The 12,144-nt window shown below is 33.8% G+C and overlaps 2 protein-coding genes across 4 annotated transcripts; both read right to left on the bottom strand.

Moving 5' to 3' along the window:
- Positions 1-907: 907 nt before the first annotated feature.
- On the bottom strand, positions 908-3,889 carry LOC110726369 (UDP-glucose 6-dehydrogenase 3-like). 2 transcript variants are annotated; one of them, XM_021905844.1, is made up of 3 exons: positions 3,796-3,889; positions 2,914-3,363; positions 908-2,199 (listed from the first exon to the last, which is right to left on the bottom strand). In XM_021905844.1, the coding sequence occupies exons 2-3, from the start codon at positions 3,350-3,352 to the stop codon at positions 1,196-1,198; spliced, it is 1,443 nt and encodes a 480-aa protein (XP_021761536.1). In that variant the 5' UTR covers positions 3,353-3,363; positions 3,796-3,889; the 3' UTR covers positions 908-1,195. The 2 variants fall into 2 exon arrangements, with proteins under 2 accessions (XP_021761536.1, XP_021761535.1); XM_021905843.1 differs by lacking the exon at positions 3,796-3,889 and adding an exon at positions 3,563-3,757.
- A 4,770-nt stretch (positions 3,890-8,659) lies between these two features.
- LOC110726368 (60S ribosomal protein L6, mitochondrial-like) lies at positions 8,660-11,492 on the bottom strand. 2 transcript variants are annotated; one of them, XM_021905842.1, is made up of 3 exons: positions 11,339-11,492; positions 10,556-10,641; positions 8,660-9,221 (listed from the first exon to the last, which is right to left on the bottom strand). In XM_021905842.1, the coding sequence occupies exon 3, from the start codon at positions 9,214-9,216 to the stop codon at positions 8,902-8,904; it is 315 nt and encodes a 104-aa protein (XP_021761534.1). In that variant the 5' UTR covers positions 9,217-9,221; positions 10,556-10,641; positions 11,339-11,492; the 3' UTR covers positions 8,660-8,901. The 2 variants fall into 2 exon arrangements, with proteins under 2 accessions (XP_021761534.1, XP_021761533.1); XM_021905841.1 differs by lacking the exons at positions 10,556-10,641; positions 11,339-11,492 and adding an exon at positions 9,506-10,068.
- Between the last annotated feature and the right edge of the window lie 652 nt (positions 11,493-12,144).

The raw sequence follows: 12,144 nt of genomic DNA, 5'->3' as shown, positions 1-12,144 counted from the left end.
CTCCCACCACCAGGAGTCTCCGTTGTTTTGCAGGTACAGGCGTCCGGTTCCAGTCTCGGAATTGTAACTCTCCCGCAGGACATCAGAAAACCCCGAAACACACCCAGTAAACTTTAAAACAATAATCAGTACTCTAAAGCTTGGAATTTTGATTTTCATGCTAATGAGTTCGCACACTATGTGGAAATCACAACAAAATCAAATTTTAAGAAAAATATTAGATAAAATCAACATATGAAAAGTAAGAATAATCTGATACCTATCATGCTTTTACTTACAAATTGCAAGGATCTTATTGACAAATGTTCAAAACATTATAATTGACCAACAATGGCATCCAAAAGGATGAGAAAATACATGTTAATCTTTATGATTGACATTTGTCAATCTAGTGGCAATATTGTTAATAAGTACACTTCTTATTATACCAAAGATCTATTGTGGCATCTTTCGTAACATGGGCCCTCCACTTTCAATCACATCAACGAGTTCATGTATATGAATGTTTTTTAACATAGTTCTAATGAACTTTTCACTACCAGCAAGGTAATATCAAAAGAGAGGCTGAAAACGGCCTTAATTAGAGGCTAATGTACCTTTCACATTATTAAGTAACGGATTTACCCTTGAAGTTAAAAAAAAATAAAATTGGTTGACATTATCTTATCCTAACTAGTTCACAACATTTGTGACGTTTATTTTTGTTCATAATGTGCACTTCTTTGAAGGGCAAGGAAATGAATGACTTCTTTTTTTTTTTGAAAGAGGAAATGAATGACTTTTATTTTGTTCATAACATTTAAATATCTATTGTGAACTTGTTATTTCTCAAAATTTGATAATTTGATGATCACATTATATCAATTCAAATAAAATAAAATAAAATAAAATAAAATAAAGAAAGAAAGAAAGAAAACAGGACACTTAACTTATATAGCTCAAATAAAAAAAATATAAAATCATTCAAATGCTTGACATGCATAGAGAATAGTATATGATCTCTATGGTTTATGCAAAAAAGTTTGTAAATTAGATTTCAATGATAATCCAAAAGCCAAAATGACAAATAATAATAATAACAACTTGATAACAAATTAAATGAATAACAATGACTGATCTTCCTTCACTTAATTGGAGGAGCTAGCTAGCTAGGCTAGTCAGCCCTCCAATGGTGCAACCAAAATTAGCAAAGGCGCTATGCCAAAGCAGGCATATCCTTAAGCCATGGATCCAAAGGCTTACCAATCGAGTAAACGATGAATCCGATCTCCCTCAACTTATCAACATCAACAACATTCCTACCATCAAACACAAATGCAGGCTTCCTCATACCATCAAAAATCTTCTTGTAGTCCAAATTCCTAAACTCTTCCCACTCTGTCAAAATGCAAACAGCATGAGCATCTTTAGTAGCCTCATAAGCATCCCAACACACGGACACTTCCTTAGTCGCGGTAGGGCTCATAGGCTGAAGATGAGCCGGATGATCCCAATCAAACTTCCTCATAGCCAAGTCCCTCATAACTTGCTCCTCGGTCACTTGAGGATCGAAAATGCTCAACAACGCCTTATCACCAACTAAACCTTTGCAAACGTCGATAGCAGGGGTTTCCCTTGTATCCCCTGTATCCTTCTTAAATGCAAAACCAAGAACTGCAATCTTTTTGCCAGACACGGTGTTAAACATAGATGAAACAACACGGTTCACAAACCGGCTCTTTTGGTAATCATTAATCTTTATCACTTGCTTCCAATAATTCGCGACCTCATGTAAGCCATTACATTCACAAATGTACACTAAGTTAAGAATGTCCTTTTGGAAACATGACCCTCCAAAACCAACACTAGCATTCAAAAATTTTGGTCCAATTCTTGTGTCCTTACCAACTGCATGGGAGACTTGTGACACATTAGCACCCGTTGCCTCACATAGCGCGGACATAGCATTGACCGATGAAATCCTTTGGGCTAAAAATGCATTAGCCGCGAGCTTAGACAGCTCGGCTGACCATAGGTTAGTGGTTAGGATCCTGTCCTCAGGCACCCATTGCGCGTACACATTTTTGAGTTCTTGTACGGCCCTTTGGCCTCCAGGGGTTTCCCTGCCTCCTATGAGGACTCTGTCTGGGTTGAACAGGTCTTGGATTGCAGTTCCTTCAGCTAAAAATTCTGGGTTTGATAGAATCTGGAACTTTATTCCTGTTACCATAATAAATCCATTGTCACAATGTGATTCCGTTTACATGTGTCCATGATCTAATTTGCGTACATTAACAAGTATCAAAATACCAAGACAAAGTGTAAATTACTATACTACATTCAAAATTTAACTTCTCTTTGTTTTTGAGCTATATTGTTTTGTAATTAAAATAAAATATTAATTCAACCACTTACCTTAAAAAAAAAAAAAAATATTATACACATGTAATTCAATCTCGAATATTAAGTATTATTTTCTAAAATTTTACAACAAACTTAAAGATATATACAACATTTATTCTTCCATGATGTATAATTTATTTAATGTTGTTCATGCCATGGGACCATGGGTACGGTTAGGTTTGCAGAAAGACATAGGACAATAATGCTAGCAGAGTATGTAGTAGCCCAATAAACCATAGAAACTACCTAATTCAATTGTCAAAATCAGTTGATTTAATTCTTTTTACTAAACCAACTTTTGTTAATTTATCTGGAATAGACATTACTTTTTACTAATCAAAGTTGTATCTATCCATTTACTAGTGTTTTTTGTCACATATAATAAATACTACGAAGTATTTCGTATCTAATTTGAATTTAATGATCGAAAAGTAAAACTAACACGGCTTGACAATTTTAAAATTTTCTTGGTTAGCATAGACAATTAGACGAATACAACATTTTAACTAATTTACAAGAAAAATAACATACCTTTACTATTATGAGTTAAGATCTTTTCAATAGCCTCAGCAGTCTTCACCGGAACAGTAGACTTCTCCACCACAATCTTATCAGAAACCGCGACATCAGCAATCATCCTAGCCGCGCTCTCCCAATAGGTCAAGTCGGCAGCCTTACCAGCCCCGAGCCCTCGGGTTTTGGTAGGAGTGTTAACAGAAACAAACACAATATCAGCCTCCCTTACATGCTTCTCCACATCAGTGCTAAAAAACAGATTCTTTCCCCTGCATTGCTTTACCACTTCATCAAGGCCAGGCTCATAGATAGGCAATTGATCACTATTCCAAGCATTAATCCTCGAAACCGCGATATCCACTACAACCACCTTAACTGAAGGGCATTTCAGGGCTATCACTGCCATTGTTGGCCCCCCTACATACCCTGCTCCAATGCAGCATATATTCACCATTTTCCTTGATCCTGTATCAACACATGAAAAAACGCGTTAGTAATCAAATGTAACGACACCCCCTCGGCCCCTTGGCCCCTTCCATTTAAAATTAAATAGTCACGCTAACAGTTTAATCTGAACTAGTAACGTGACAACTTAATATAGACTAATAGGGTATATCATGGTATGAATGAAAACATAACATGCGACGAAATTTAATCAAATTACCTAAGTTTTTTTAGTTTTCCCTGCTTGAATTGTGAGAGAAAAAAGAGAGAAAGAGAAATGAATTGGTGTAAACAAAAGAGCAAGAAAAGCAGCTTAAATACTAAAACACACATTCAATATTTTTACCATCCAAGAAACAAGATCTACCCAATAATAAAAATATGAAGTGTAAGATATTAAAAAGAAAAAAGCTGGCAAAAATTGGTAGGTTCAGAGTAGAGCACGTTGAAAACCTTTCAGTAACAGACAAGTGAGCAACTTTTATTGGTAAAGGGCCAAAACAAATTAACAGAATGTTCTATGTATCACAGTTTCCATCATACCCTTTTTTATTGAATTTCTTATTATTCCTTTTGACTAATTATTAAATTGGTGGATTTTAATTGCTTTTACACCAAACTTGGAAATCTTAGTATGCACATGAGGAGATGCAAATGTGTAATATATACACTTTGTTTCAGTTTTTTTTTTATTTTTTTTTATGTGTAACAAATGCATTGTATTCGATCAACTGATTTATATACTTATTCAAACTTAACTAATTAAATAATTATCCACTTATTATACGTCATTTTAGTTATAAGTTGAAGTTGGATGACTCTTGTTAATTTTTATCAAAACGTATCTAGACTTATTTTTACTAAACTTATTTTATTTGAATTATTAATATTTAATTTTCATAAAATAAAATATAAATAAAAACGCATTTGGTAGTCATGGACTCATGGTAGATGGTAATATTTGCGACAAGGGGTGGATTCATGGACTCATATTGTCATATATAGTACAATATTACAACTTTTCATATTGATGTGACATTATTTTAACTTGGATTACCATATTTGGACTATAATTAACCATTGTGATGGAAGAATATCTTGTCAATCAGTTTTGATTATGTAAATCTTGTTAGCCTAGTAACACTAATTACATAATCAAAATTGATTAACAAGATATTATATCTATACAAGATTTACATAATCAAAATTGATTTACTCCATACAGATACTCTATCACATATTCATATTGATCTTATGTATCATTGTCTGTGTATTAACCAATAAATCAACCAAAAAAAGAGGATTTTGTAACTATAAATAACAAGACATTATGTATTTAATTTTTTATTTATAAATTCATAAATATTAATACTAAAAGAGAAATTGATAAAAAAAAATTAATATGGAGTACTAACAAAGAATTTCCATATAAATTCCATGGGTACAAGTCTACAAGACAATAACTCTACAACCCTACAACTCTACATGTACTAAATTATATGTGCAATGTGTATAAAAAAAAGTTGATAAGCAACAACATAATTATTTGTTTTTAAAAAAGCATTTGCAATTTGATGGAAGTAAGCAATCAACTATAAGAAAATGATTATAGAAGAAATTAGAAATATGGTGTCCAAGAATGGAAAACTGTTTGTTTGAACTCCACAATTGTTTTCTATAGTGGTTTTTTTAATTTTGGCAAACATCCAATTCAGAATCTTTGAAGTCAATAACTTGCTGAAAAGCTTGTTGGTGCATTGTTAAAAGAAAATTATAAATTACGTTAAAATCCTTTGAATTGACTAAAAATTCGATCTAGTATAACATTTTAATTTATGTCACACATTCTTCTCCTCCCACCCCAATCCCTGTAATAAAGTTAGCTAAGTTACAAGATTAAAATTTAATTAGGTTACATCGCAATTTATTAGGAATAATAAATCATGAAGGTCAAACAAAATAGTAAGATTTCACACAAAAAAATGGCAAGATAAAATATTCCAAATGGGGGGGGGGTGGTTCTCTATGTCCTGTTGTAGTGTTGTTAGTTAGTTGCTTAGTACACAGTTTGGTAAGGGCTTCGAAAATAAGGAATGTCATTTAATTGCACTTATAATTAAGTATACACCTACAACATTACATTTTTTACATTGACGAAGTAGTCACGCATTTCACGAACAGGTGACGAAATTAAAGGTATACAATCACATACCTAAACATGTGACCACTATATTGTTTAACATATGACATTCTAAAAAACGTTATTATACAATACCAGTAATTGTACTTGAACAAATCCATGCAAATCTGCAATTGATTGATTATTTATGAATCAACCACGTCTCTTCCCCTTATGAAGGACAATATTGATAAAGATACACCACCACAAAATCTCGTGAATCATGTAATATTATGAAATAAAAGCAAAGAATTGAACAACGGTAATAATAATCATCAATATTCTATGTTTAGTCGGTTGTACCTTATGCATAGTGCATGCTCACTTGCTAATACCTTATAAGCAAATGTGTGGTGAAAATAAAAAGTCAATGATGCACCTTGAAAAGTATAAGTAATTTTGTGGTGAAAATTCTGGTAACAAAGTAGGACATTAATAAAAGCAATCACATAACAAATAAGGGAAATAAATCATAATGGCACTCAATTAGTAATTAGTGTAATAACAATAAAATAAGATAAAAGAAAGAAAGAAAACTTGAAAGGACAGAAACAAAGTTCATAATAATGTTGGGGTTGGAAAGGTGCTATAGAGTGTGATCAAAGCCATTAGATTTAATTAGTTAGTTATAGAAAATTATTCAAAGAAAGTGACGGTTTTGTTAAGAAACCCACATTAATTAATTAATAAATAATAATCTGAATTTAATTAGACTCAATAAATCGGAAAAATAACGTGATTGTACCATACTGTGTGCCATAGATCTGCACCAAATGACAAATGTTGACGTTCAAGCATGAAGATTGTTGTACAAAAATTATAAAAAAAATAAAAAAAATAAATAAAAGAAAAAATTGTTGAGAAGGAGCATTTAAAGGGAAAATTAGTTTGTCAGTTTTTTAATTTTTTTTTTTCTGCAATTTAATTAGAAGATTAGTTCCTGTAAGAATTTCATGAGCTGAATTTGTAAGGACTCCCTAGATCCCACCTCAATCACAAATTATTTAGTTATCTTTACATAAACTGAAATCATTATATAAACTGAAAATTGGATTGGATTTTTAGATTTACATATAACATTTTTTTTTTTTTGATGCAAACAAGTGGTAGGCTCCAAAAATAAACAACTACAACCAAACTAAACTAAGGTGGGACAAACCGAGGGAATGCTACACCTACTCTATCCTCATGCATGTAAAATACGACCTATAGCTAAGGCTGGGAACTGCACTAACTCTACTTTGTTGTTCTGCGAAACTCCTTGATTGACAAGGCAATCAAATGCTCTATTGCCTTCACGATAGATGTGCATTACCTCCACTAGCCGTTCTTCACCTTCTAATAGCTTCTTGCATTCCACAATATGATGAACATTTTTGGGAATTAATTATAACAATAGAAAAAATCTATAGTGCACCATGGTAGGTTCTTTGATGAACAATTTTGTATCTTGCAACATATTTACATACTCATGTTTTAAATTGATAGCACATTACCCATAGAATAATATGAAGTAGGTGATAAAATTGTTATTGATATCATTGATTGATTTAATATTGAAAAGATAGATCTAATAAGAAATAGACGAGTATTAGCTTAATTAGAGCTCTTGGAGAACTATTAATTCTTGTCAATTTAATTGCAAATAATTTGAAGCTTATAAGATAGGGAAACTTATATTTTATTAACTATCCTTATGGTCCGTGCAATGCACAGGTTGTTCGTAGAAAATTGCATTGAGAGATGAGTGAGAAAATACCAATAAATCATTATGGGATTAATGTGTAACCAAAAACATGATTAAAGAAATATTTTTGGGACTTTAATTCAAGATTAGGCTTAAATTAAAAATAAAGTGGAGGGACTAAAATTAAAGAGGGAAAAGAAAAAGGTTGATTTGAATAGGGGAGATGAAGATGAAGTGTGCGTGGGAGATGAAATATGGTTGATTTGGATTATTGTGGCTATATATATATATATATATATATATATATATATATATATATATATATATATATATATATATATATATATATATATATATATATAAAAGCTTAATGAAAGAGTTAAGAAAGATGGTGTAATAAAAAATTTTAAAAAAAAATATTTGTTAGAATACATGTGACACATTGGATTAAAATGAAAATAGAGAATTGTAATAAAATAGAGACATGTATCTTTTCTGATTTGAGTTTAAAAATACTTCGTACTAAGTATAAATATACTTCATTTGGTTAGTTGTTACACTTTATTTTTTACTAGAATAAAGTAAATCATTGAAAAGTGTGAGGGAAGCACCTACATGTGAGTTACAAACTTAGAACATATGTTAATGTTAGGAAAGTAACCTACATGTGAATTAAAACAGGTAGAGATGGGCATGGGTCGTGTCGGCCTGCGGGCGGCACGAGCACGGCACGGTGGTACGGCCCGGCACGAGCCCGCCATAGGCACAGCACGGCACGGTGGCCCAGCAGTGGGTCGTGGGCCGTGCCGTGAACAAAATTTTGATAAATCGACACGAGCACGACACAGGCACGACGGACCCGCTAGCACAACACGCGGCACGGCCAGGCACGACCCAGCACGACACGTGGCCTGCCAGGCACAGCACGGCCCGTGCATAACGGCTACTTTTCGCAGCTTCCAACAGCCATAAACGGCTATATTGTAACAGCCATATTAACGGATATATTCCAACAACCACTCTAACGGCTAATTCATCATTTTTCCTATAAATACTTCACTTCTTCCTCCATTTTTCTCCACAATTCATCAACTCATCTATTCTCAAATCTCTTATTCTCTAATTCTTACTCTCTTATAATATCTACTTCTCAAAAAAAAAAAAAAATTCTCATATAATATTTAATTCTCTAATTCTCTCAATTATAAATATTAATTAAAAAAAATTATAAGTTCGGAAAATTAATTAGCGGAAAGCAATTAAAGCGTCGTTGTAAGATCTAACTCAACGTTATTTTAATTTGTTATTATGGTACTAATAAAACTATAAAATCTTGAGTATTTGATCTGCATCAGATCCGATATTGATTTATCCAATCCAATTAATTTAACAGTTCTGTCTTCAAAACATAGAGTGCGACCTAAGAGCAAGTCCCTAGCAACATCTTAGTATGGCTCATATCTTGTACATGATTTTTTATATCAACCGGAAAAATGCAACATGAAATTCAATGGACATTATTCAAGTTCATCTCATGGAGATTCAACATAAACAATTTGCTATCATGAAAAATGCTCGTAAATCATAAACAGTTCTATACTTATAACAGAATACAAAATTCAAACTACAAACTTTAAACTTAGCAATGAGCAGATACACATTCTGCTACTGCTAGTACAAAAATCAAACCTCTTTACTTCAATCTATCCTTCTTACCAGGCTTCAACTTTATGACTTCATCCTTGTAACGCATACCTTTTTCTTTGTACGAGTCAGGGGGTTTGACACTACGAACAGCAGCAGCAAACTGATGCGTTCTTGCTTTATCAATACCAGCACAACAAATTATGTCAGGTTTAAAGCAGAAGACACGAACAGTGGGTGGAACTGGCAACTCAACTTCATGACTGTAACCCAGTTTAAGACACAACAAGCGACCTTCTGCTTCAGCTCTGGCTTTGTAACCAGTTCCTAATAGCCTCAGAATTCGGAAATATTTTGCTTCCATCGGATCTGATTAAATTCAGGATTTATATATATTAGAGGTAAAACAGAACTCCTTCACCAAAAGCTGAACAATCACAAGCAGAACACAGGTATGGGTCAGATTACCCCCCCCCCCTTCCTTCTCCCCCAACAAAGAAAAAAAACAAAAAGATTATGACATTTCTGCATTGTCGCTGACCCAAACTAAACACAAAAATTAGAGCAAAGTTTACTATTCTTTCACTTTTAATTAAACTTTCATTTTCACATACTTGAAAGCCTAAAATATGAAATTAGAAAAACAACAATACCAGGCATTATCTTCAGCAAGAGTTCGTTTATCGGAGAAAGAACATCAAACTAAAACACTCAGTACAGATACATTTTTTCAAAGATTAGAAGCAAAAGGTAACAGATCATGAAAGAGGTAATATACATATTTTATAATTTTACCACTCTTTATTGGGAGACCCCCACCACCTTGGTGTGATTCAACCCTAGCCTCACGCCTGAAAGTCGGTGAATTAGTTAACTACTCTGTAGATATATTAGAATATATGGAATTTTCAAAGTATGATCTCTACAATTGAAAAAAAAAAAAAAGGGTTTTTCTATATAGTAACCCTGTTAATTTCACTTTTCTACGTTGTGCCCTAACATATATCACTTTCCACACTGTAACCCCAATATACATTTTGTTTCCATACGGTAACCTTGCCGTTATCTCGCCGTTAAAAAAATTCTAGCAACCTAGTTGATGGGAGTATGAACTTCTCTCTGGTTAAATAGTGGTGATTGTGTTGAAAAGGATATATTTAGTGTGTAATGGTATAGATGTGGGGCTTAATTGTTTGTAGAATCATTTGTAGCTATAATGGTTATGTATATTAGCCCCCTTTTGTTTTTATATTGTGTGTGGGTGAGTGAGACAGGGATGGGGGGTTTTGTAGCAATGACCATCTGATTGGGCAATGGGCATACATTTTGTAGAACTTGTCATGATGAAAGAAAAACTGTAAGATCATATGGAGTTCTAGAAGTGCAATCATGATCATATTTGTAGCAATAACCATCTGATTGGGGAATGGGTATACATTTTAGTTCGTAAATAGAAAGACAGCAAGTCACTAGTCAAGCAGCAAGGCAGTTAGGCAGCAATTCAGCAAATGCAATTAGACAAAAACTGAAAGACAATATTCGCAATTAGTCAATTAGACAATTTCGACAACATTCACAATTAGACAATTTCGACAACATTCACAAATCACAATTCGACAGCAATGAAAGACAACATTCACAATCACATGAATTCACAGCAAGCCAGCAATAGGCATTAAAGGAAACCGGAAAGGCAAGCTCACCAGACACCAGGTCGATTGTTCGAGGCCGTGCCACCGTGACAAGAAGTCCGTTGTGAATGTACAGATTATCCCCTTCTAATCGACTTCTGCAATAAATCGACGATAACCCATGACAAGAAGTCAAGAACAATGTACAGATTACACTAATTACAGAACATGAGAACAATGTAGTACATTAGCTACCTCAAGAACAACCTCCACTGATAAACACTCTAAAACAATAGACATTCCACATTTCAAGTGTTCAAAACTTCAACAATCAACAATCAACACTTCAACAGACAACGATTCAACAGACAAATGAGTAAATGACAATTCGACAATCAGTCTATCAGACTATCATCTACCCCAAGTCCTCAACAAATGAACTACTTCTAGAAACCCTAAATCAGATACTTCCCCAATTTCAACCATTTTTTCAATAGTCACCCCAAAACCCAAAATTGATAGCTAAAGTTCATCACACATTCAAACACCACGTAATCATCTAAAAACTCAGGCCTGTCCTTGAGGCAGGGCAGGAGGGGCGGCCGCCCTAGGCCCAGGGAAAAGAGATTTAATTTCATATTGAATTATCTCGAAAAATACATAATTTTAGGGATATTTGATTCAATAACCAAATTACGCTCATAATTTTATTTTCTTTTCTTTTGGATATGATGTTTCATAATCTAAGAATTTACGAACCCTAAACTTAAAGCACTGATAATTAAATTAGATTAGATCAAATATAAACCCTAGATTGTGAAATTGATGTGATGATAACAACAGCAAACAACTCACCTTAGAAGCTGCTTCAATGGGGGATACAAGAATTAGATTCAACGGAGAACGCTTCAATGGAGAACGTTGAGTGCGCTTCAATGAAATAACTCCTAGGGGTAGGAAATAGGAATGGAGGCCTTTAAAAGCCATGACCCGCCATAGTTATAAAATGGGTCTGATAAATAAATGGAGTGGATCTTTGTATGATCGTCTAATTATGGGACAGGTGGGCTTTGTAAAGGTTTTTAAGTAAATATGTTTTAAATAACAATAATAATAATAATAATAATAGTAATAATAATAATAATTATTATTATTATTATCTCAAAAACAGACAAAGTCATACAACTTACAATAAATTAGTGGGAAGCCGAGATACAATCTGGGCCCCCACTCCTCTAGTTATAGCAAAGCCTACCCTAGTGAAGATATGAGATGCAGCACGAGCCCCAATGTCCTGTGTCGTCGAGAACCTCTGAACTCGTTTCAGCAACACAACAGCCTCCTTCTCTAATTTCCCAAGCGAAGAAAAGGAGAAGGGAATGAAACCATATCTAATCAGCTGACAACTAGCTTCATACTTCACCCGCTTCCGATGAGCCGCATCAGCCACAACCCGTCCAGGAACAAAGTCAGATAGCCCTGTCTGTGTCAAAGGAGAAGACCCTGTTAAGTCCACACAAACATCGCAACCACGATCCCAGGAATAAAGTAACACATCAGCAGGTCTGAGGGGCCCGTCATTCCCTCCAGACAACCCTATGTCAACCTCCTTTCTTGCTGAAATCCCATATCTGTAGCAGATATCAACAAGGGTATCCCGG

The sequence above is a fragment of the Chenopodium quinoa genome, unplaced genomic scaffold (assembly GCF_001683475.1).
Source record: "Chenopodium quinoa cultivar QQ74 unplaced genomic scaffold, ASM168347v1, whole genome shotgun sequence".
NCBI lineage: Eukaryota > Viridiplantae > Streptophyta > Magnoliopsida > Caryophyllales > Amaranthaceae > Chenopodium > Chenopodium quinoa.
Note: the sequence above shows the minus strand (reverse complement) of the source record. Positions and strands in the feature narration are given on the sequence as shown.

Coding starts and splice junctions, on each gene's coding strand:
- LOC110726369 (XM_021905844.1), bottom strand. CDS start 3,352: ATGGTGAATATATGCTGCATTGGAGCAGGGTATGTAGGGGGGCCAACA. Junction 2,200..2,913: donor CTTAACTCATAATAGTAAAG/GTATGTTATTTT, acceptor TTATGGTAACAG/GAATAAAGTTCCAGATTCTA.